We start from the raw sequence: 22,219 nt of genomic DNA, 5'->3' as shown, positions 1-22,219 counted from the left end.
ACTGCAGAGGACACTCTTCCCAGACTGCTTCATGGTGACGGTGACTGCAGAGAACACTCTTCCCAGGCTGCTTCACAGCAATAGTGACTGCAGAGGACACTCTTCCCACAGTGCTTCATGGTGATGGTGACTGCAGAGGATACTCTTCCCAGACTGCTTCACGGCGACGGTGACTGCAGAGGATACTCTTCCCAGGCTGCTTCATGGTGACGGTGACTGCAGAGGATACTCTTCCCAGACTGCTTCACGGCGACAGTGACTGCGGAGGACACTCTTCCCAGACTGCTTCATGGCAACGGTGACTGCAGAGGATACTCTTCCCAGACTGAAGGACTTGAGAAGTGTAGTCACTGTTGTAATGTTGTAAACACAGCAGCCAATTTGAGCACAGCAAGCTCCCACAAACAGCAATGTGATGATGACCAGTTAGTTGGTTTTTGTGAATAATGGACATGACAGTTGGGATAATGCTGCTCCTTTTTATTGAAACAGTACCATGAGATCTTATATGTCCACCTGAGAAAGCAGACAAGGCCTCAATCTAATGTGTCATTTGAAAGACAGCAACCCCAACAGTGCAGTATTCCCTCAGTACTAGACTGGAATATTAGCCTAGATTTGCATGCTCATGTCTCTGGAGTGGGACTTGAAACCACAAACACTAGGGAGCAAAAATACGACTAACTGAGCCACAGCAGACAACAATTTGAAGTGATCACACTGTGTTCATACAATAGCCCAGCATTTTCCAATCAAAGCAAAGCAAAAGATGGAGACTATGGACCAGAACTTCCATGGAGTGGTTGGATTACTACTCTGCTCCTATTTACTTACACTGAAATGCAGCCACACCTGCCTCGTCTGACCTTCCGACTCGGGCCAGGTGAGAAAAGTGCAGTGCAATGCAGCTGTCCAGGACTTCTCTCAGTCAAATGCAGTAGAGTTGAGATAAAGGAAGACACGCACCCTTTTTTTACACCACTAAACTTACCTGCTTTACGGCAGCTACAGGTCCTGTCACTTTGAGAGGCCGGGGGGAGGTAAGTGTATAAGGTAAGTGGGCAGGATTAGGGGAATTGGGTGGTCAGTGACAGGGGTTGTTGGGCAGTCAGGATGAAGTAGGGATAGTGGGGAGAGATCAGGTGTGTAGTTGGGAGGGGGTGTGTGAGGGGGCAATGGGAGAGATGTCTGGAGGGTAGCTGGAGTGGGGTGGAGGATCAGGAGAGTAGTTGTGGGTAGGGGGGGGCCAGAAGTGGTTTTAATAATTCTAACTTTTCCTGGGTAAGACAGTCAGAACCATCCCAAAGATTGAGATTTAAATCAGAGTATTGGATGGTTCATAGTGCAGGGTAATTGCTCATCAGAAGTTTGAACCTCCTGGACAATTCCTGTACAGTCCTTATGCAGGGACTTTCGCGGGAGTGGGGGTTCCCCAGTGCATCTTTGGTTTACTTCCAGGGTAGAATGCCCCAGAGATCAGAAGTTATGGGCCTATAAATACAGCTCTATATTAACCAACCAATCCAAACTTCACTTCTCCAAATTCTGCTCCATTGGCAGGTTTTTGTTCATGTTTAATATTTTTAATATTTGTTAGCATAAGAAAATTAACAATATTGAGGAGGGAAAACCAATTACATTTATTGATCTCCCTCTAAGTCACCCACCAATCCAAGGTGATTGTAGCAAGCAGAGAGCCATGTCCTGTTTATGACCTCTTGAATCAGCCACAGATAACAGTACATGACAGTGACTTTTCTCACATTTTCCACCTCTGTGGGGAAGAGGTTTAGTCCCCAACAACACTGCTGAGGTGAGAACTCACTATGTATCAAATAGCAATCACAATGCCTTATTGTGATCACATACTATAAGGTACTGCATCTAAATGAAAAATTGGGTCGGCACCTTGGAGAAACCGGTAGCTTGTTGCTGTATAAACACAGTCTGGTCAATCCATCAAAGGGAGAAGACTTCCCCTCCGCGCTATGCCAACAAAATGGTATTTAAAAAAAAATAGATTTACAGATGTTACACAGGGGAAGTCACCCGATTTTTTCAAGGTAAAACAAACACGCCAGAATAGGCTGACAAAAATCCCATGAGTTTTGCCGTACTAAATTTCACACGCTATAATTAAAATGGCACTTAAAAACACAGCTTCCTTTATAGTTTAAATAATCTTCTAAATTCTATCCTGCATGTTGCTGTATTTGCAGTTACCAGACATTCTCATGTTCATTTGCAGAGCACGACACAAATACACGTCATGAGACTACTCTTCATCAGCACTCCCTTCCTGACCTCAGGATGAACTGCCAAGTTAGACTGCAGAATGTCCCATCTCCCCAGCAGTTCCAAAGGAAAAGTGCCAGTGGATTGGAGGGATAGAGGTTAAATCTCTCACTTCACTAATATCATAGTCTCAGTTATACCACACAAAGTAGGAATTTCATAAATCGGGTAGGGAGGAAATGAAGATTAGGATAATAATAGTGTGATAGCTGGCTAGGGTACTTGGGAATGAAAAATAATTAACCAGGGCTCTTGGTCATTACATGTTGAGCCCAACTGGAGAGGGCATGTGGATGCTAGAAGGAAAGGAGCAAGCTCAGCTACAATGTTCTCCAAGGTTCATTTAACTGCTCACTGGTTAAGATCACACAGAGAGTCAACGTGGGGGAGATGCTGTAAAGTGTTTGGTATTTATGAAACTATCCCAATAGAGCCTGCAACATCATAGAGAAAGAGACAGGAGCAGAAAGATTTGTTACAAATACTGCCTGGAGTACTGTAGAAGTCTGCTTACAGTCTGAATACTGCAATTAATGAGAAAAATCATGTGTAAGCAGTAGCTGGCTGAATGCTGAAGTAAGATAATTTGAATCAAATTCAATGTCCAGAATGACTGCATCATTTGCACTTGAAAAATCATCTGGAAAATGTCTAATCTGCAGCCAAAGAACAAACACAAAAGGCATCACCTGAAGCTCAAGTGAAAACTCCTTTGAAGACTGAATCATACTCGCTCGGGCACATTGATTGCCAAGTGCAATCAATAATAGTAGAATAATGAAGGGCAGTTGAAAAGGTCAGTGCCTGATTATAGATAACATACTTTGTTCTTTAACTGTGAATATTTCCACATGTTTTTCCTTCACCTGGCCTTTGCTTAGAAACTTGTAGATTTTTCTTAGTATCTGGAGTTTAATTTCCTACTACAGCCATTGAATTTTCCTGTCATGTTGCATTTTTCTATAAAGGATAATTGGTCCAGTTAGATCTACCCCGCGCCCCCCCCCCCCACGCCCCCCCAACCCTCAAAAAATGAGGTTCCACTTTCGTAAGGTCCTTCACACTGAAGTCCAGTCAAATGAAACTGGCTCAGTTATAGCATGGTGTCATGTTTAAACTCCATTAGTGCTAAAGTTCACATCTTCTGTTTAGAAGCTCCACCACTGTGCCTTGGAAGTATTTAACTTTTACTGTTGCTATCAGGTTGTGAAGGATGTGCCTTACAAGGACACAGAACTGTGGTCCTCCTGGCAATGCCATGTTCAGAGGCATTTAAAAATTTGTAATGGAACAAGCTCTTGATTCTAAAAGTATGGACTTCAGCCCACACTCTTCCTGCACCGTCCAGCAAAGCACTCTATATGCTATGTAAAAGAAAAATCCACAAAATTGAAATATTCTTTATCCTAAGTCCCTGACAGTGGAGCAGTTAAAACTTTCGTTTAATCCTTCCACCAGCATAAACCCAATTCTGTTCCCAACACATGGCAGCCCAGATGACTCCGCTAATTTTCATAATTATCTACATTACTTGTGCAAACACCACCTCAAGTGCACAATGGTGTTGCAAAATGTTTGTAATTTTCTTAAAAAAATCCTAAAAATTAAAATATCAAAATCTGCTTTATAAAACAGTTGCAACAGCAGGGGCAGAATTTGTTGCAGTACCAACTTTTCTCAGCAACCAAGCTGCACAGCACAGTTCACAGCATCAAGTTCAGCCTTTGCCGTGACACTCTTTATAACAAAGTATTGTCCACATTCTGAATAGCATTAAATCGTGCTGTCTCTCCTAAGGGTGCATCAACAACAATTTATTATTACCTGAATTTTGCAGTCAGTCGCAAAGTCACAGTACTTGCTACTGCCCTCCAAGAAAGCTCCCCACAAAGATCTAGTGATTTTTGGTCTGGATTTTCTCTTTAACAGTGATGACATCAAGCAGGGTAAGCAGCCAATCACGTTAAAATATTCTCACAGACAGCAAACCAGGAAGTAAAATGCACTGAATTTTTCAAATTTAAATTAAAGTTTTACAGAAAGTGAAATAAATGATTGGGACGTACACATCAATTTGATATTTCAGCTTCTACATCAATCCATTCTTTAAAACGTTTCTAAAAATGTGAATTTTATTTTGGAGAAATTTTACATTCCTCAACCCTAAAACAAGCTGTTCAAGGACAATGAGGTTGTTCAGCAGTCATTACGAATTTAATACATGATAAATAAACCCAGTTACAATTCATTCAACAAAATGTTACTTCAAGTCTTTTTTTACAGGGAGACAAATAGCTTAAAATGACCAGTTGTCAATTAAGTGATTTCTACTTGATTGAAGTTTGGGAGGACCTGAACAGCGGGGAAATGTAAAATCACTGACAGCAGTTTCTGGATTTCCGCACTCAGTTCCGCATGTGCAGACTCCAGAAGTTGCTGTCGGCTTCAGAGAAATGATGATGATGAACTCTAATAGTTTTGCCATCTGGATCAACAACTTTGGTTGACTTGGATAATTCCTGATATTTGGTGGCAGCAGTGGTAGACAGAGGGTGCAATGTGGACAAGAGGTTAAGTGCACTAATGGTAAATTAACAATTCCGGAGGAACTAAATTATAAAATTTACAAAGTATGTACAGCACAGAAAGACAATGCTGATGTTAATAATCCATACGAGCTGCCTCCTACCCCTTCTTCATTTAACCCCATCAACACAACCTTCTATTGCTTTTTCTTTTATGTGCTTATCCAGATTCCCCTTCAATGCATCCACTCTATTCACCTCAATTACTCACTATAGTACAGATTTACACATTCTGACGTCTCCCTGGGTGAAGAGGTTTCTCCCGAATTCTCGATAGGATTTATTAGCGATTTCATTATATTTATGGCCCTTAACTCTGGTCTCATCTGCAAGTGGAACCATCCTCACTCTGTCTATCCTATCATACTCTTTTATAATCTTGAATACCTCTGTAAGGTCACCCCTCAATCTTCTCTTTTCTAGAGAAAAGAGCCCCAGCCTTTTCAACCTTTCCTAATAGGTTACTGGAACTGGTTATACTTTCCATTACATCTTTTTAGGATCTTCTCCTGTGCCTCTATATCCGTTTTATAATATGGAGATCAGAACTACTTCAAGTGAAGTCTAACCAAGGCTCAATAATAGTTTAACATAACTTCTCTGCTTTTCAATTCCAGCCTTCCAGATATGAACCCCACTGCTAAATTTTCTTTTTTCAGAATGATCTTAATAACCTGCATCACTATTTTTAATGACCTGTGTATCTGATCCCTATTTCCCTCTGTTCCTCTACTCCATTTATACACTTATTTTCCAAGGATTGTATGACATTCTTATTCTTCCTACAAAATTGTACTACCTTGCACTTAACTATAGTAAAGTTTGCTTGCCAATTACACACCCAAGTTTATTAATGCCTTCCTGTTCTTTGTCACAGTCCTCCTCTGTATTAACTGAACATCCGAATTTAGCATCATCCGTAAATTTCGCTAGGGTACTTCTGATTCCATTTATGTAAATGGTGGACAATGTCCTAACACAACATTGATCCTTGTGGAACACCACTTCCCACCACATGCCATTCTGGAAGCTCCCCTCCAAGCCGTTCCTTCACTGTACCGCCTGCAACATGTGGGAAGTCCTAGGAGCTCCTTGCGCTCTGACCGACCATGTGTGCAGGAAGTGCCACCAGCTGCAGCTACTTGAGTTCCGAGTTTCGGAGCTTGAGCGGCAGCTGGAGGCACTGAGATACATCTGCAAGGCTGAGAATTTTGTGGATAGCACGTTTTTAGACGTGGTCACGCCACAGCTTACAGAAGCGCAGATAGAGAGGGAACGGGTGACCATCAGTCAGAAAAAAGGTGTCAGGCAGGCAGTCAGGAAATTAGGAAAAAAGAGGGGAAGAGCAATAGTGGTAGGAGACTTGATAGTAAAGGGAACAGACAGGCATTTCTGCGGCTGTAGACGTGACTCCAGGATGGTATGTTGGCTCTCTGGTGCCAGGGTCAAGGATGTCACTGAACGGCTACAGGGCATTCTGAAGGGGGAGGGCAAACAGACAGAGATCGTGGTACATATTGGTACCAATGACATAGGTAGAAAGGGGAATGAGGTCCTGCAAGCAGAATTTAGGGAGCTAGGAAACAGATTAAAAAGCAGGACCTCAAAAGTTGTAATCTCTGGATTACTTCCGGTGCCACATGCTAGTGAGTATAGAAATAGGAGTTTAGTCCAGATGAATGCGTGGCTGGAGAGATGGTTCAGGAGTGGGGGCTTTAGATTTCTGGGACAGTGGGACTGTTTCTGGGGGCGGTGGGACCTGCACAAGGTGGACGGGTTGCACCTGAACTGGAATGGGACCAACATCCTTGCGGGGAGATAAAAGCAAAAAACTGCGGCTGCTGGAAATCCAAAACAAAAACACCTGGAAAAACTCAGCATGTCCGGCAGCATCTGCGGAGAGGAACACAGTTAACGTTTCGAGTCCGAATGACCCTTCAACAGAACTAAGTAAAAATAGAAGAGAGGTGAAATATAAGCTGGTTTAAGGGGGGGTGGGACAAGTAGAGCTGGATAGAGGGCCAGTGATAGGTGGAGATAACCAAAAGATGTCCCAGACAAAAGAACAAAGAGGTGTTGAAGGTGGTGATATTATCTAAGGAATGTGCCAATTAAGGGTAGAAAGCAGGACAAGCAAGGTACAGATAGCCCTAGTGGGGGTGGGGTAGGGGTGAAGGAATCGAAAAAGGCTAAAAGGTAGAGATAAAACAATGGATGGAAATACATTTAAAAATAATGGAAATAGGTGGGAAAAGAAAAATCTATATAAATTATTGGGAAAAAAAGGGGGGGGATTGGAAAGGGGGTGGGGATGGAGGAGAGAGTTCATGATCTAAAATTGTTGAACTCAATATTCAGTCCGGAAGGCTGTAAAGTACCTAGTCGGAAGATGAGGTGCTGTTCCTCCAGTTTGCGTTGAGCTTCACTGGAACAATGCAGTAGGCCAAGGACGGACATGTGGGCATGAGAACAGGGTGGAGTGTTGAAATGGCAAGCAACAGGGAGGTCTGGGTAATGCTTGCGGACAGACCGAAGGTGTTCTGCGTTTGGTCTCTCCAATGTAGAGGAGACCGTATTGGGAGCAATGAATGCAGTAGACTAAATTGAGGGAAGTGCAAGTGAAATGCTGCTTCACTTGAAAGGAGTGTTTGGACCCTTGGACGGTGAGGAGAGGGGAAGTAAAGGGGCAGGTGTTGCACCTTCTGCGGTTGCATGGGAAGGTGCCGTGGGAGGGGGTTGAGGTGTAGGGGGTGATGGAGGAGTGGACCAGGGTGTCCCGGAGGGAATGATCCCTGCGGAATGCCGCCGGTGGAGGGGGGTGAAGGGAAGATGTGTTTGGTGGTGGCATCATGCTGGAGTTGGTGGAAATGGCGGAGGATGATCCTTTGAATGCGGAGGCTGGTGGGGTAATAAGTGAGGACAAGGTGGACCATATCATGTTTCTGGGAGGGAGAGGAAGGTGTGAGGGCGGATGCGCGGGAGATGGGCCGGACACGGTTGAGTGCCCTGTCAACCACCGTGGGTGGAAAACCTCGGTTAAGGAAGAAGGAACACACGTCAGAGGAACTGTTTTTGAAAGTGGCATCATCAGAACAGATGCAACGGAGGCGAAGGAACTGAGAGAATGGGATGGAGTCCTTACAGGAAGTGGGGTGTGAGGAGCTGTAGTTGAGGTAGCTGTGGGAGTCGGTAGGCTTGTAATGGATATTGGTGGACAGTCTAGCACCAGAAATTGAGACAGAGAGGTCAAGGAAGGGAAGTGTCAGAGATGGACTATGTGAAATCATCCTTGTGGGGAGGTTTGCTAGTGCTGTTGGGGTGGGTTTAAACTAACTTGGCAGGGTGGTGGGATCCTGAGAGGAGGTTCAGCAGGGGGAGATGCTCTCTCTTCTAATTTTGGCTGTGCAAGTGAGTCTGGAAGGCATAGAAATTATAAGCCAGTTATGGCACAAGGGAGTTTGGCAAGGTTGGATGGTATTTATTTTAATGCAAGGAGTCTGACAAATAAGGCAGATGAGTTGAGGGCACAAATTAACACATGGAAGTATGATGTCATTGCTGTCACAGAGACATGGTTGAGAGAGGGGCAGGATTGGCAGTTCAATATTCCAGGATATAGGGTCTTCAGGTGAGACAGGGAAGGAGGTAAAAGAGGAGAGGGTATCGCAATATTGATCAAGGAATCAATTACAGCACCAAGGAGGGATGACATCTTAGAAGGCTCCTCAAATGAAGCCATATGGATAGAACTGAAAAACAAAAAAGGAGCAATCACATTGCTGGGAGTGTGCTATAGGCCCCCAAACAGTCAGAGAGAAATAGAAGAGCTGATATGTAGGCAAATTTCAGAGAAATGTAAAAATAATAGGTTAGTAATAGTGGGCGATTTCAACTTCCCCAACATTAACTGGGTTAGTCAGTGTGATAGGTTTAGAGGGAGCGGAATTCTTAAAATGCATCCAAGGGAGCTTTTTAAGCCAGTACATAGAAGGTCCTACAAGAGAGGGGACGGTCCTGGACTTAATTTTAGGGAGTGAAGCCGGGCAAGTGGTAGAGGTATCAGTGGAGGAACATTTTGCAGATAGTGATCATAACTCTGTTAGATTCAAGGGTGTTATGGAAAAGGACAAGAATGGACCAGGAATCAGAGTTAAATTGGGGGTAGGCCGAATTTAATAAGATATATGCCATGGCCAGAATGGACTGGAAGCAGCTACTTTTAGATAAATCTGTGTCAGAGCAGTGGGACTCATTCAAGAAGGAGATAGGGAGAGTACAGGGCCACCATATTCCAGTAAAGGCAAAGGGTGGGACCAACAAATCCAGGGAACCCTGGATGTCGACGGACATACAGGATTGGATAAAGCGAAAAGGGGAGGCTTATGGCAGATACCGAGGGTTCAAAACAGCGAAAGCCCTAGAGGAGTATAGAATGTGTATGGGGGAACTTAAAAAGGAAATTAGCAGAGCAAAAAGGGGGCATGGAAAACATTGGCAGGTAAAATAAATGAATATCCAAAGTTATTTTACAAGTGCATTAAGAGTAAGAGGATAATTAGGGAAAGAGTAGGGCCCATTAAGGACCATAGTGGTAATTTGTGTGTGGAGCCGGAAGACGTAGGTAGGGTTCTAAATGAATACTTGGTGTCAGTGTTCACAAGTGAGAGGGACGACGTGGGTTTGGAAATCAGGCAGAAGGACTGTGATATAATTAAAGAAATTAGCATAGAAAGGGAGGAGGTTCTAACTGGCAGGCTTAAAAGTGGATAAAGCTCCAGGCCCGGATGAAATGTATCCCAGGCTGTTGAGTGAGGCAAGGGAGGAGATAGCAGGGGCGCTAGCAATAATTTTCAATACCTCTCTGGCCACAGGAGAGGTGCCAGAGGACTGGAGGACAGCCAATGTGGTACCATTATTCAAGAAGGGAGGAAGGGATAAACCAGGGAACTACAGGCCAATCAGTCTAACCTCCGTGGTGGGGAAACTATTGGAAGCAATTCTGAGGGATAGAATTAATCTACACTTGGAGAGGCAGGGATTAATCAAGGACAGTCAGCATGGTTTTGTTAAGGGGAGGTCATGTCTGACCAATTCGTTCGAATTTTTCAAAGAGGTGACCAGATGTATAGATGAGGGCAATGCATTTGACGTAGTCTACTTGGACTTCAGCAAGTCTTTTGAAAAGGTCCCGCATTGGAGACTGAAAATGAAGGTAAGAGCCCACGGGATCCAAGAAAGTTTGGCAAATTGGATCCAGAATTGGCTGAGTGGCAGGAAGCAGAGGGTGATGGTCGAGGGGTGTTTTTGTGACTGGATGCCTGTGTCCAGTGGGGTTCCACAGGGATTGGTGTTGGGTCCCTAACTGTTTGTGGTATATATAAACGATTTAGACTTGAATGTAGGAGGGATGATCAGTAAGTTCGCGGATGACACGAAAATTGGCGGGGTGGTAAATAGTGAGGAGGATAGCCTTAGCTTATAGGAGGATATAGACGGGTTGGTCAGATGGGCTGATCAGTGGCAAATGGAATTTAATTCAAATAAGTGTGAGGTGATGTATTTGGGCAGGACAAACAAGGCATTGGAATACACGATGAATGATAGGACCCTGGGAGGTACCAAAGATCAGAGAGACCATCGGTCCCTTAAGGAGGCGGGACAGGTAGATTAGGTGGTTAAGAAGGCATATGGGATACTTGCCTTTATTAGCTGATGCATAGAATATAAGAGCAGGTAGGTTATGCTGGAACTGTATAAAACGCTGGTTAGGCCACAGCTAGAGTATTGCGTGCAGTTCTGGAATCCGCATTATAGGAAGGATGTGATTGCACTAGAGCGAGTGCAGAGGAGATTTACCAGGATGTTGCCTGGGCTGGAGAATTTTAGTTATGAGGAGAGATAGGATAGGCTGGGGTTATTTTCCCTGGAGCAGAGGAGATTGAGAGGGGACATGATTGAGGTGTATAAAATTATGAGGGGCATAGATAGGGTGGACAGGAAGGAACTTTTCCCCTTGGTGAAGGGATCAATAACCAGGGGGCATAGATTTAAGGTAAGGGCAGGAGGTTTAGAGGGGATGTGAGGAAGAATTTTTTCACCCATAGGGTGATGGGAATCTGGAACACACTGCCTGAAAGGGTGGTAGGGCAGAAACCCTCACAACATTTAAGAAGTATTTGGATGTGTACTTGCGATGCCATGGCATACAAGGCTATGGGCCTAGTGCTGAAAAATGTGAATAGAATAGTTAGGTACTTGTTTGACCGGTGCAGATTTGATGGGCCGAAGGGCCTTTTTCTGTGCTGTCGGCCTCTATGACTCTATTTCCCCTATCCCATCTCTAATCGCCTCCAGCCAGACAACCCTCTTAGATATCTGCACTCCTCCAATTTTAGCCTCAAGTATCCTTGATTTTAATTGCTCCACCATTCACTCCTTTAGCTCTCAAAGGCCTAAGTTCTGGAATTCACTCCCTAAACCTCTCCACCCCTCTTCCCTCCAAGATTCTCCTTAAACAGACGTCTTTTATCAAGCCTTTGACTATCTGCCCTAACATCACCGTGACTGAATATCAAATTTTGTATCCACCCAGCATAATTCTGTGGCCTTACTACCTTCACTGCTTCTTCAAAGTGGTATTCGGGAGTACTGATTTTTTAGCTGAGGCGGACAGGTGGGTCATAATTAGCAAGTTCCCTTGCCACGTTTGACCTCCTGCCATGGAACTTCATAGGGCCTGGAGTCAATGTTGAGGACTCCCAGGTCTACTCCATCAAGGCTGGACATAACCAGGGATTGTAATGGAGGAGCCTGGGATGTTGGCTAAAATGTATGCTTCTATGATTATGCCTGTATCAGGCTGTTGCTTGACTCATCTGACATACCTCCCCAATTCTAACGTAAGTCCCCAGATGTTATTGAGGGGGACTTTGCAGGTTGACTGGGCTGGGTGTGCCTTTGTTGTGTCCGGTGCCTATAGGTCAATGCTGGTGGTCTATCCTTTTTTGTAAGAGTTTGATATAAGTAAGTGGTTTGTTAGGCCATTTCAGTGGGTAGATAAGCATCAACCACATTGGCCTGTTTATGACTCCAGACACAGAGCAAACAGGGCAAGGCCGGTAGATTTAAAGGACATCAGTTAACTAGATGGGTTCTTATAACAATCCAGTTGTTACACAATCACCATTACAGATCGAGATTTATTTATTTGACTGAACTGAACTTTAACAGCTGCCTCAGTGGGACTTAAACTCGTGTCTCCGAGATCATTAGGCCAGGCCTTTGGATTACCAATCGAGTAACATAACCACTATGCTACCATACCCGTTAGTGTATTAAAGCTTATCAGTGTCCTGTAGATCCTGAGGGCTGTTGCTGCTTGAGGTGTTCACATAGCTTCTAACCTCATCCAAGCCAAGTGCCTTGCTGCCTTATGCCACAATTCATCAGTTATTCTCTACATAAATCACAGATTTATCTGTCCAACATGATTAGAGGTTGAATAGTGAAAACAGAATTAAATACAAATTATTCTATTGCATCGTTACAGGCACCATCATAACCTATTAATGATACACAATCTATCTGGAGACTGTTCTATTGAATATGCAGATTATCTGCTATTAAAAAGGGACTAATTATTTTATGAAAATGAAATTTGATTGAGATTCAGTCATTAGCCAACATTAAACCTCCTGTTATAGCAGCCTGAAAATAAAACAAACATTATAGGAAAGACCTAAAAGAAAAGAGTTCTCCAGCATTCATGGTCTTTCCTACTTTCTGCGTGCATAGGAAGGGCAGGAGGTTAGAAAGGCTCTTGTTTGACCTAATTCAATACCAGTAGAATCACAGACTAATTACTCAAGATGATTGTTAGAATTCCTGCTCCATGCTGCAGCTATCTATTTAAAAGCAGAGAGGACTGTCGCATAAATGCCACCTGTTTTCCTAGAGTTCTTCTTTAAGAGAGAATTTCCAGATGATGTGCTGATTTTCATTACAATCAATTATTTTCTGTTAACGTCACACTTCATTTTATTACAACAGCCTAAGCATATTGTGTTTCCCATTTTTAGACAACATCTTAAAAGTATTCTAAGGCAATAAATGTTTCTTCATGTTGTATATACAGTTGACATGGGTAATATAGGTGCTTCCTAATGGTTTTGATAATAACCCAGAAAGACTAGTATAGTCTCTGGTCTGTCAGAGTTAACTGATCTCACCAAACAGTTTGGGGTAGGGGCTACAATTAGCAGAATTTACCCTTTGCATGTGTGATGAGGTGAAAAGCCACAGTTCCTATTCCTGGTCACATCCCAGTAACTCAGGTTAAAAGATGGTTTCTGGGTTTAACCAGGTGCAGGTAACAACTATGATGCCCCTATTCCTCATTGCTAAACAACATTCCCTGTCTCAACTCAACTGTACCTATTAAGGTTTTTTTTTGCTATCTTGAACATCACTGAGTAAACTGCATTGGCAATAACAATTGTTCCACTCAGAAAAGTATCACAAAGCAACTCCAAAATGACATTTTTCAGGCTGCATGCTAACCAGCTTTTGCAAATCTGCCAAAAGATTGGAAGCCATTACTGAAAAACATACCTGTCTGTGGCAGGCTTCGTGAAAGATTTAATTACTTTTATCAGAGACAGTAAAGATTCCATTATGCTGTAAGTCTTTAAAGATTTGATAAAGATCATTTAGAATGGAACAAAGTTATTTATCTTTGACAATTCCAGCAAAAAGACAAAGAAAATGTAATTTATTAAAAGGACTTTTAAACAAGTTTTATTTATTCAGTCACAGAAACTGGGCATCACTATAGGGTCTTGTAAATCAGGCAACAGCACCCCTGCTTCCAAGCCAAATACTCCAGGTTCGAGTCCTGCTCCAGGACTTGTTGGCCATGAAGGAACACACTGTCTGCACTGGCAGCTATCGGTGCCGTCCCCAGTCCAGATATATGAGAAAGGTTAGTGACGGATGACACAAAGATTGGCCGGGTGGTTAACAGTGAGGTTGAGTGTCTTGGGCTACAGGAAGATATAGAAGGGATGGTCAAATGGGCAGATAAGTGGCAGATGGAATTTAACCCTGAAAAGTGTGAGGTGATACACTTTGTTCCTCAGAACTTCCTAGTGCCATGCAGTTCATTGAATACTTCCTTGTCAAATTACTCCTTCCAAAGGGACCTTGGCATATGTGTCCATAGATCTCTGAAAGCAGACGGGCATGTTAGTAGGGTGGTGAAAAAGGCATATGGGACATTTGCCTTTATCAATCGAGGTATAGGTTACAAAAGTAAGGAGGTCATGTTGGAGTTGTATAGAACTTTGGTGAGGCCACAGCTGGAGTACTGTGTGCAGTTCTGGTTGCCACATTATAGGAAGGATGTGATTGCACTGGAGGGGATGCAGAGGAGATTCACCAGGATGTTGCCTGGGATGAAACATTTAAGTTATGAAGAGAGGTTGGATAGACTTGGGTTGTTTTCACTGGATCAGAGAAGACTGAGGGGCGACCTGATCGAGGTGTACAAGATTACGAGGGGCATGGACAGGGTGGATAGGGAACAGCTGTTCCCCTTAGTTGAAGGGCCAGTCACAAGGGGACATATGTTCAAGGTGAGGAGCAGGAGGTTTAGGGGGGATGTGAGGAAAAACTTTTTTACCCAGAGGGTGGTGAATCTGGAATGCGCTGCCTGGGAGGCTGGTGGAGTCGGGTTGCCTCACATCCTTTAAAAAGTACCTGGATGAGCACTTGGCACGTCATAACATTCAAGGCTATGGGTCAAGTACTGGTAAATGGGATTAGGTAGGTAGGTCAGGTGTTTCTCACGTGTCAGTGCAGACTCGGTGGGCCGAAGGGCCTCTTCTGCACTGTGATTCTGTGATTGTGATTCTGTGATTGTGACGGGGAGGGGCTTCCGTTGCAAAATCACCCACCAAATCCAAAAATGAAGCTTGCTAGGAATGGAGATGGAGGAGGATGATCAACTAGCAATACAGCGACCCCATGTAACATGGGAAAAAGCCAAGAGAGAGAAAATGTGGGCATTGCTGGCGGTGCTAAATTGCTCATCCCTAATTTCCCAGAAAAGGTGGTAATGGTTTGATGCAACGGAGTGGCTTGCCAGGCCATGTGAAGGGCAGTTAGCAGTCAACCACATTGATGTAGGACTGGAATTACAAATATGCCAGAGAGTGAGGATGGCAGGTTTCATTCCCTAAAAAAGGCATTCATAAACCAATTAAATTTTCACCACAATCCCACAGCTTCACGGTCACTTTTACTGCCTGTTGTTCATACAACTCCAAACTCTACGCATAATGCAGGTAGTGAATAAACTGGAGGTGTAGGAGCTGTAGTGAGAAAACTGGAACACATAGAAAATATTCATTTTATAATGTCACCAGAATGCTCAAATCACTTGAGTGAAGGGCTGTAATATACACAAATATCCAGTTTACCAGCTGCACAAAAAATGCACCAAGCACTTTAAGTTAAAGGTTCATAAATGATGCTGCAAAAGCTTGCAGCTGAGAAAATCTGCAACAAGTCCAAGTCTGAAGCTGCCCCTCATGATATCAACACAGATGGAGGTTCAGGGTGGCTCCTCTAACAATTACATCATCCCTCTCACTGAGGGAGAGGACAATGCGCGCTAGCTTTCGCCGCCATGCACTCTGGGAGTTGTAGTCCGCTCCTCTGTAAAACCTAACCAAACCCGACTCCCAGAGACTACAATTCCCAGAAAGCACTGCGCTCCAGCGCATGCTCACTGTGCACCTGCGGCTTCCTTTGAAATTGCAGGTTACCTCATCTTGAGCTTTACACACGGGATAACTGAATTAATCACAGACAAGGGGAGAGATTTCTTGTTCTTTCGTCCCATTTTTTTTTTCAAAATCGAAAGTAAATGTAGCTGACTACTCTATCATAAATAAAAGTCTACCATGTCTTTCTCTAAAAACTAACCGTTTAATATGATGCAGCCAGTCCCAGACAAGTCCCACAGTGAAGACAAGTAGTCAAACACCAGTATAAAGAGAACCATCTCTGCTCAATATACTACATCGACACATTGTTATAGGCTTGAAAATCAATCTGATTCATCTTCAAATTTAGTTTTAATTGAACGCCAATTAGTGTCCACTGCTAGATGGCCATGGATACTGACACAGATTCCACACCCACATATTAATCATGTCGATGATAAAACCCAGTGTATATCTTAACAGCTCGCCGTACGAATACGACCAAATAATAGAAGCAATTCTGCAACTTAACATTTCTGAATGTAATAAGATTCAAGGAAAATATAACTCCAGGATAACGTAGAAAGCAGTACTGAGGGTAACATGAAGGGTGGAGTGTAACTAGCAAAACGCCCAGTCATGAACAAATATCATCGAGAAACTCCCAACAATCTTTTAGCTGATTATAACAGAACAACCAAAACCACCCTTTTAAATAGGGCTCTCACTAAAAAGAATAGAGACACAGTTAGGAGTTTTAAAAAAACAAGTCATTTATAAAACGGATTTTACAAGGTGATGCGGGCTCCACTCCCCGAGATCAACTCGAACAAGACCAACTTTGGAAAGTCAACAGCTCATTGTTTCTTGGAAGGATGAGGATCTGCTAGAATTCACCCCAGCAGAGAGTGCAGCTTTCAGTATCACACTGGAAACATTTGACTGATCTCAGTAAGCGACAGAAAGATGAAGAGCCTGGGAGGAGATCGCTCGAACCCAGGGCAAGTCTGTCAGTCACCTGGAGGCGAGGGAACAGGTCGCTTTACACTTACCCAGCCCACTCATCTCCTGCTTGAGGCTTGCTCTGATCCTCTCCTCCTCTATCGCCGTCAGCATTTTGTGCAGAGACCCGTCCTCGCCGTCCTCTGCTTCGTCTCCAGTTCGGCTCTGCTGAATGGATGCCATCCCTGACCCTCTAACACTCTTCTCATTGCAGGTATCTCTTCCTCCTGCCCGCTTCAATTCCCTGACACCCAAAGCCCTTCCCCTGACCGCGGCTTCCCCCTCTTACTCACAGCCGAAGTGATCAGAAACCCCCGCTTCCCTTACCCCCGCATGCCGGTTTCTTGGGGGAAAGGAAAATATTCAAAGTAAAAAACTGACAGACTGGGTGCCTGAGGTGGCTGCACTCACTTCCGTCTCTGAGAGATCAGCTGAGACATGGAAGGAGGTAACAACATCTCCACTTCCTGCCCTCGGCGGCCAATTGTAATAAACAGATACCCAGACTACAGCAGACAGGAATCTTAAACCGTGGCCTCAAGTGTATGGCATTTAAAAAAAAACTATTTGTAAGGAAACCCAGTGTCATCAATCCAAAAAAATCCGAGCAGTGACTCCAAACCCCAAATCACAAAAAGCAAAGCGAAGTAACTTGAGTAATAGTACTCCTGTCTGCACCGATACCGAGCTCTGTGGTGTATTGATGTTCCTCACACAGATTTCTGATATACAAATCCCGGAATAACCTGTGTCCCACCTGGATCATATTTCTAACAGAAGGTCGGGAACCCGGAACGTTAACTCTCGTGTCTCTCTCCACAGACATACACAGACCGGCTGAATCTTTCTAGCATTTTCTGTTATCGTTTCGTCAGTTTTTTGCGGTGAGCTAACTCCACAATTTCCGACCTGATGACTATTTTGTCTTGACCAATAAATAGTGAGACGAGAACCATTAATACACAATAAAACTGCTCCAGTTCAGCGTTGTTAACCAACAATGTGGTTATTTTTGTCACTGAAGCAGAAAATCCTCGGCAATACCCAAGGGCCAGCGAAGGCTTCAAGCTCACGCTCCATGGAGTAAGGGCCTCAACAGTGAACATGTAAGTAAAAGAGAAAGATAACAAATCATGTATGATTTCTGGGGTTACATGCATGCACACATGATTCTTTCTCATCCAGATCCACAATGACTTCACAGACCGTCTTTGTACTTACTGGACATTATCATCCTGACCCAATCACATTTTTGAAAGTGAATGGAAATAGTCTGCTTTTGTGTGCATGTCTATGCAGGTCAGTTATATTGAGATGCATACTCGCTCTTGTGTGATTTCTTAATTTTCATCTTTACCTGGTTGTTGAGCCCTTTATTATTTATACATATTGAACAAAGCCCCTTTCCAATGATCTGCAATAAAACAAACAGCATCAATTATTCAATGTTCAAACTAATTTTTAAATTTTGAACCATCAATGTCCTGCACCTTTACCTCTGGTGGCCTCCAAGGGTCTATCCTCCTCCTATTTCTCATCTACACACTGTCCCTCAGTGACATCACCCATAACCGTAAGGTTCCAGGTATACATTGAGGACAGCCAGCTCCAGCTCATCACTACCTCTCTCAACCCCATCCATTGGCTCTAAATTACCAGACTGCTTGCCCAGTAATGGATGAGCTGAAATGTCCTCCAACTGACTATCGGGAAGACGAAAGCTATTGTCTTAGATCCACATCACAAAATCTGTTCTCCAGCCACTCACCTATCCCCGTCCTTAGCAGCTGTCTGAGGTCGAACCAAACTGTTTGCAACCTCGAGATGAACTTCTGATCACATATCAACTGATTATTCCCATCTCTGTAAGATCAGCCGACTCCATTCCTGCCTCAGCTCATTTGCTGCACAAACCTTCATCTGTGCATTTATCACTTCCAGACTTGGCTATTCCATGCACACTCCGGGCCAGCCTCTCACATTCCTACCCTTTGTAAATTTGAGCTCATCCAAAATTCTGCTCCCCGTGTTCGAACTTGCACCAAGTCCATTCATCTATCACCCCTGTGCTCACTGACTTACACTGGGCCCCAGTTAAACAGCATCTCAATCTTAAAATTCTCATGCATTTTTCAAATTGCTCTATGACCTTGGCCCTCCCTATCTCTGTAATTTCCTTTAACCCCACAAGCTTCTGAGATACCTTTTTTAATTCATTTTTTACAAGATGTGGGTGTCGCTGGTTGGCCAGCATTTATTGCCTATCCCTAATTGTCGTTAAGAAGGTGGTGGTGAGCTGCCTTCTTGAACCGATGCAGCCCATGTGGTGTAGGTACATCCACAGTGCTGTTAGGGAGTTCCACAATTTTGACCCAGCGACAATGAAGGAACAGCGATATATTTCCAAGTCAAAATGGTGAGTGGCTTGGTGGGAACTTCCAGGTGGTGGTGTTCCCATCTATCTGCTGCCCTTGTCCTTCTAGATGGTAGTGATCATGGATTTGGAAGGTGCTTCCTAAGGAGCCTTGGTGAGTTTGTGCAGTGCATTTTGCAGGATGGTACACACTGCAGCTACTGTGGTGGTGGAGGGAGTGCATGTTTGTGGATGGGGTGCCAACCAAGCGGGCTGCTTTATCCTGAATGATGTCAAGCTTCTTGAGTGTCGTTGGAGCTCATCCGGGCAAGTGGGGAGTATTCTGTCACACTCCTGACTTGTGCCTTGTAGATGGTGGACAGGCTTTGGGGAGTCAGGGGGTGATTTACTCGTCGCAGGATTCCTAGCCTCTGACCTCCTCTTGTAGTCTCAGTATTTATTTGGCTAGTCCAGTTCAGTTTCTAGTCAATGGTAACTCCCAGGATGTTGATAGTGGGGGATTCAGTGATGGTAATGCCATTGTATGTCAAGGGGCGATGGTTAGATCATCTCTTGTTGTATATGGTCATTACCTGACACTTCTGTGGCGCGAATATTACTCGCCACTTGTCATCCCAATTCTGAATATTTTCCAGGTCTTTCTGCATTTGGACATGGACTGCTTCAGTATCTGAGGAGTCGCAAATGGTGCTGAACATTGTGCAATCATCAGCAAACATCCCCACTTCTGACCTTATGATGGAAGGAAGGTCATTGATGAAGCAGCTGAAGATGGTTGGGTCGAGGATACTACCCTGTGAAACTCCTGCAGTGATGTCCTGGGGCTGCAATGATTGACCTTTAACAACCACAACCATCTTCCTTTGTGCTAGGTATGACTCCAACCAGCGGAGAGTTTTCTCCCTGATTCCCATTGACTCCAGTTTTGCTAGGGCTCCTTGATGCTACACTTGGTCAAATATGGCCTTGATGTCAAGGGCAGTCACTCTCACCTCAACTCTGGAGTTCAGCTGTTTTGTCCATGTTTGAACCAAGGCTGTAATGAGGTCAGGAGCTGAGTGGCTCTGGCGGAATCCAGACTGAGCATCAGTGAGCAGGTTATTGCTAAGCCGTATCCTATTCTCAATAGCCAAGCACAGAAATAGTTAATTTTTATTCTGTGAAGTCAGGACCATGCATCTTGTGAAATATTCAGAAGTCTTCATGTAAAATTGTGCCATCTGTTCACTCTATTTCCTTAGTTTGGTTTATGTCCATCAGCAAAATATAATTCGTAAGGCAAAGGTTCCCAATTTTATCAGACCAAGGTCAATTTACCTCATTGACCTTACTAAGAGCTGAATGAATCATTTTTATAAGGTAATAAATTTCTCTTTTATCTCTGCATAAATTTTAGCAAAACAGTACACATGAACTTAAACAGCATTTCCTCCAAAAATTACAGCCCTCCTCATTCTTTCTATTTCTTTGCTTCTTTGTTTCACTCTCACTCACTCACTCATTTAGATGATAGCAAAGTCTCAATGAAAGACATTTTATAAATGCAGTTTGTATTTTTGGTTCCTGGGGCATAAGCAACACTGTACTTATAGCCTTATTCCCCATAGTAGAACTATTCAGGAAGACATAGACTGATAAAACGAGAAAGCACACGGCAGATTAAATTTAATGCGGAGAAGTGTGAAGTAATGCATCTTGGAAAGAAAAATTAGGAGAGGCAATATGAATCAAATGGTACAATCTTCTAGGAAACCTGGGGGTTCACAGATACAAATCTTTGAAAGCAACAGGACAAGGTGATAAGGCCATTAAGAAGTGTATGTCATCCTAGGATTTATAAATAGAGATTTACAAAAGCAACAGAGTTATGGTAAAACAAAAACAGAATTACCTGGAAAAACTCAGCAGGTCTGGCAGCATCGGCGGAGAAGAAAAAAGTTGACGTTTCGAGTCTTCATGACCCTTCAACAGAACTTTCTTCCCCGCTGATGCTGCCAGACCTGCTGAGTTTTTCCAGGTAATTCTGTTTTTGTTTTGGATTTCCAGCATCCGCAGTTTTTTGTTTTTATTTTTGTTTTTATAAAGTTATGGTAAACCTTTATAAATTAGCTAGGTCTCAGTTAGTGTGTTGTGCTCAATTCTGAGCATCTCTCTTTAGGAAGTATGTTAAGGCTTTAGAGAGCGTATAGAAGAGATTTACTAGAATGACAGCAGGAGTGTAGAACTTCAGCTGTATGGAGAGATTCAAGAAGCTGGGATTGTTCAGTTTAGAGAAGAGAATGTTAAGGGGAGATTCAGTGGAGGTTGTTGCAGATTTCGTCTTGTGTAGGTTGCAGCTCATTTAGAGTTGGTGAGGGGAAAAGAAGCTGGAAGATTTTCTTTGCTTGAAGATTTAAGGAAAAAGCTAAGGCACATGACAGATGGGAAGTAGTCAGCTTGAACTGTTAGCTTGGAAAGAGCTGTAATGAAGCTGTGGGTGCAGATTGGGAAAAGCAATCTACCTCTGTCCAAAGGCAGGACAAGGAGCTGAGGAGCCCACAGTCATGAGATCTTAAAAGAAAATTCAACGGTCGCTTAGTCAAAAGCTAATGGAAAAATCCTCATGAAATCTTGTACCTTGGAGAATCACTGGAACACGGAGGAGAAATCAAAATGAATTCTGAAGGGCTGTGGCATACATTTGGGTTGGTCCCTGAAGAAGTGAATGAATCTTTAAGATTTCATAAGATGAGGGAACTCTTGGGGTGCAGTACAAATAAAACTAGATTCATAGTATACATAGTTATAAACTATAGTGTTACATTAGTAGTGGTTGCTTTATTTAAGCTTTTTAAATACATACAGTTTGTTTTTGTTTAAAAATGTGTAATCTTGTGGTGTAGTTCTTTCAGTTAATCACTGGGTGTTTGGATTTCTCTTTAAACATCAACAGTATCTATGGAGATCGTAACAAGGTGGTCAAATTTATTAAGGGATTTGATAGAGTAGATAGGGAGAAACCGTTTCCACTGGCAGGAGGGTCAGTAACCAGAGTGCATGGATTTAAGATAATTGGTAAAAGAAACATTTTTATGCAGCAAATTGTTGTTTTCTGAAATGCACAGCCTGAAAGGGTGGTGGAAGCAGAGTCAATAGTAACTTTCAGAAGGGAATTGGATATATATTTGTAAAGGAGAGATTTGCAGGACTATGGGGAA

General features: G+C 43.3%; 1 protein-coding gene and 1 long non-coding RNA gene across 5 annotated transcripts in view; one reads left to right on the top strand and one right to left on the bottom strand.

Moving 5' to 3' along the window:
• kiaa0930 overlaps nucleotides 1–17,064 on the bottom strand; it is a 102,406-nt gene extending 85,342 nt beyond the window's left edge. For 3 of the 4 annotated variants that reach the window (XM_078568330.1, XM_078568329.1, XM_078568331.1), the window contains exon 1: nucleotides 16,699–17,063. In XM_078568330.1, coding sequence (XP_078424456.1) covers nucleotides 16,699–16,831 — 133 coding nt within the window. In that variant the 5' untranslated portion in view covers nucleotides 16,832–17,063. Of the gene's footprint in view, nucleotides 1–16,698 lie in introns of all 4 variants that reach the window. The other variant, XM_078568332.1, reaches the window with a different exon arrangement.
• LOC144696703 (uncharacterized) lies at nucleotides 16,743–20,891 on the top strand. The gene is made up of 3 exons (XR_013580229.1): nucleotides 16,743–16,862; nucleotides 17,471–17,754; nucleotides 19,658–20,891. It is a non-coding gene; the product is annotated as an uncharacterized LOC144696703 (long non-coding RNA).
• The last annotated feature ends 1,328 nt before the right edge of the window (nucleotides 20,892–22,219 follow it).

The sequence above is a fragment of the Cetorhinus maximus genome, chromosome 22 (assembly GCF_964194155.1).
Source record: "Cetorhinus maximus chromosome 22, sCetMax3.hap1.1, whole genome shotgun sequence".
Taxonomy (NCBI): Eukaryota; Metazoa; Chordata; class Chondrichthyes; order Lamniformes; family Cetorhinidae; genus Cetorhinus; species Cetorhinus maximus.
Note: the sequence above shows the minus strand (reverse complement) of the source record. Positions and strands in the feature narration are given on the sequence as shown.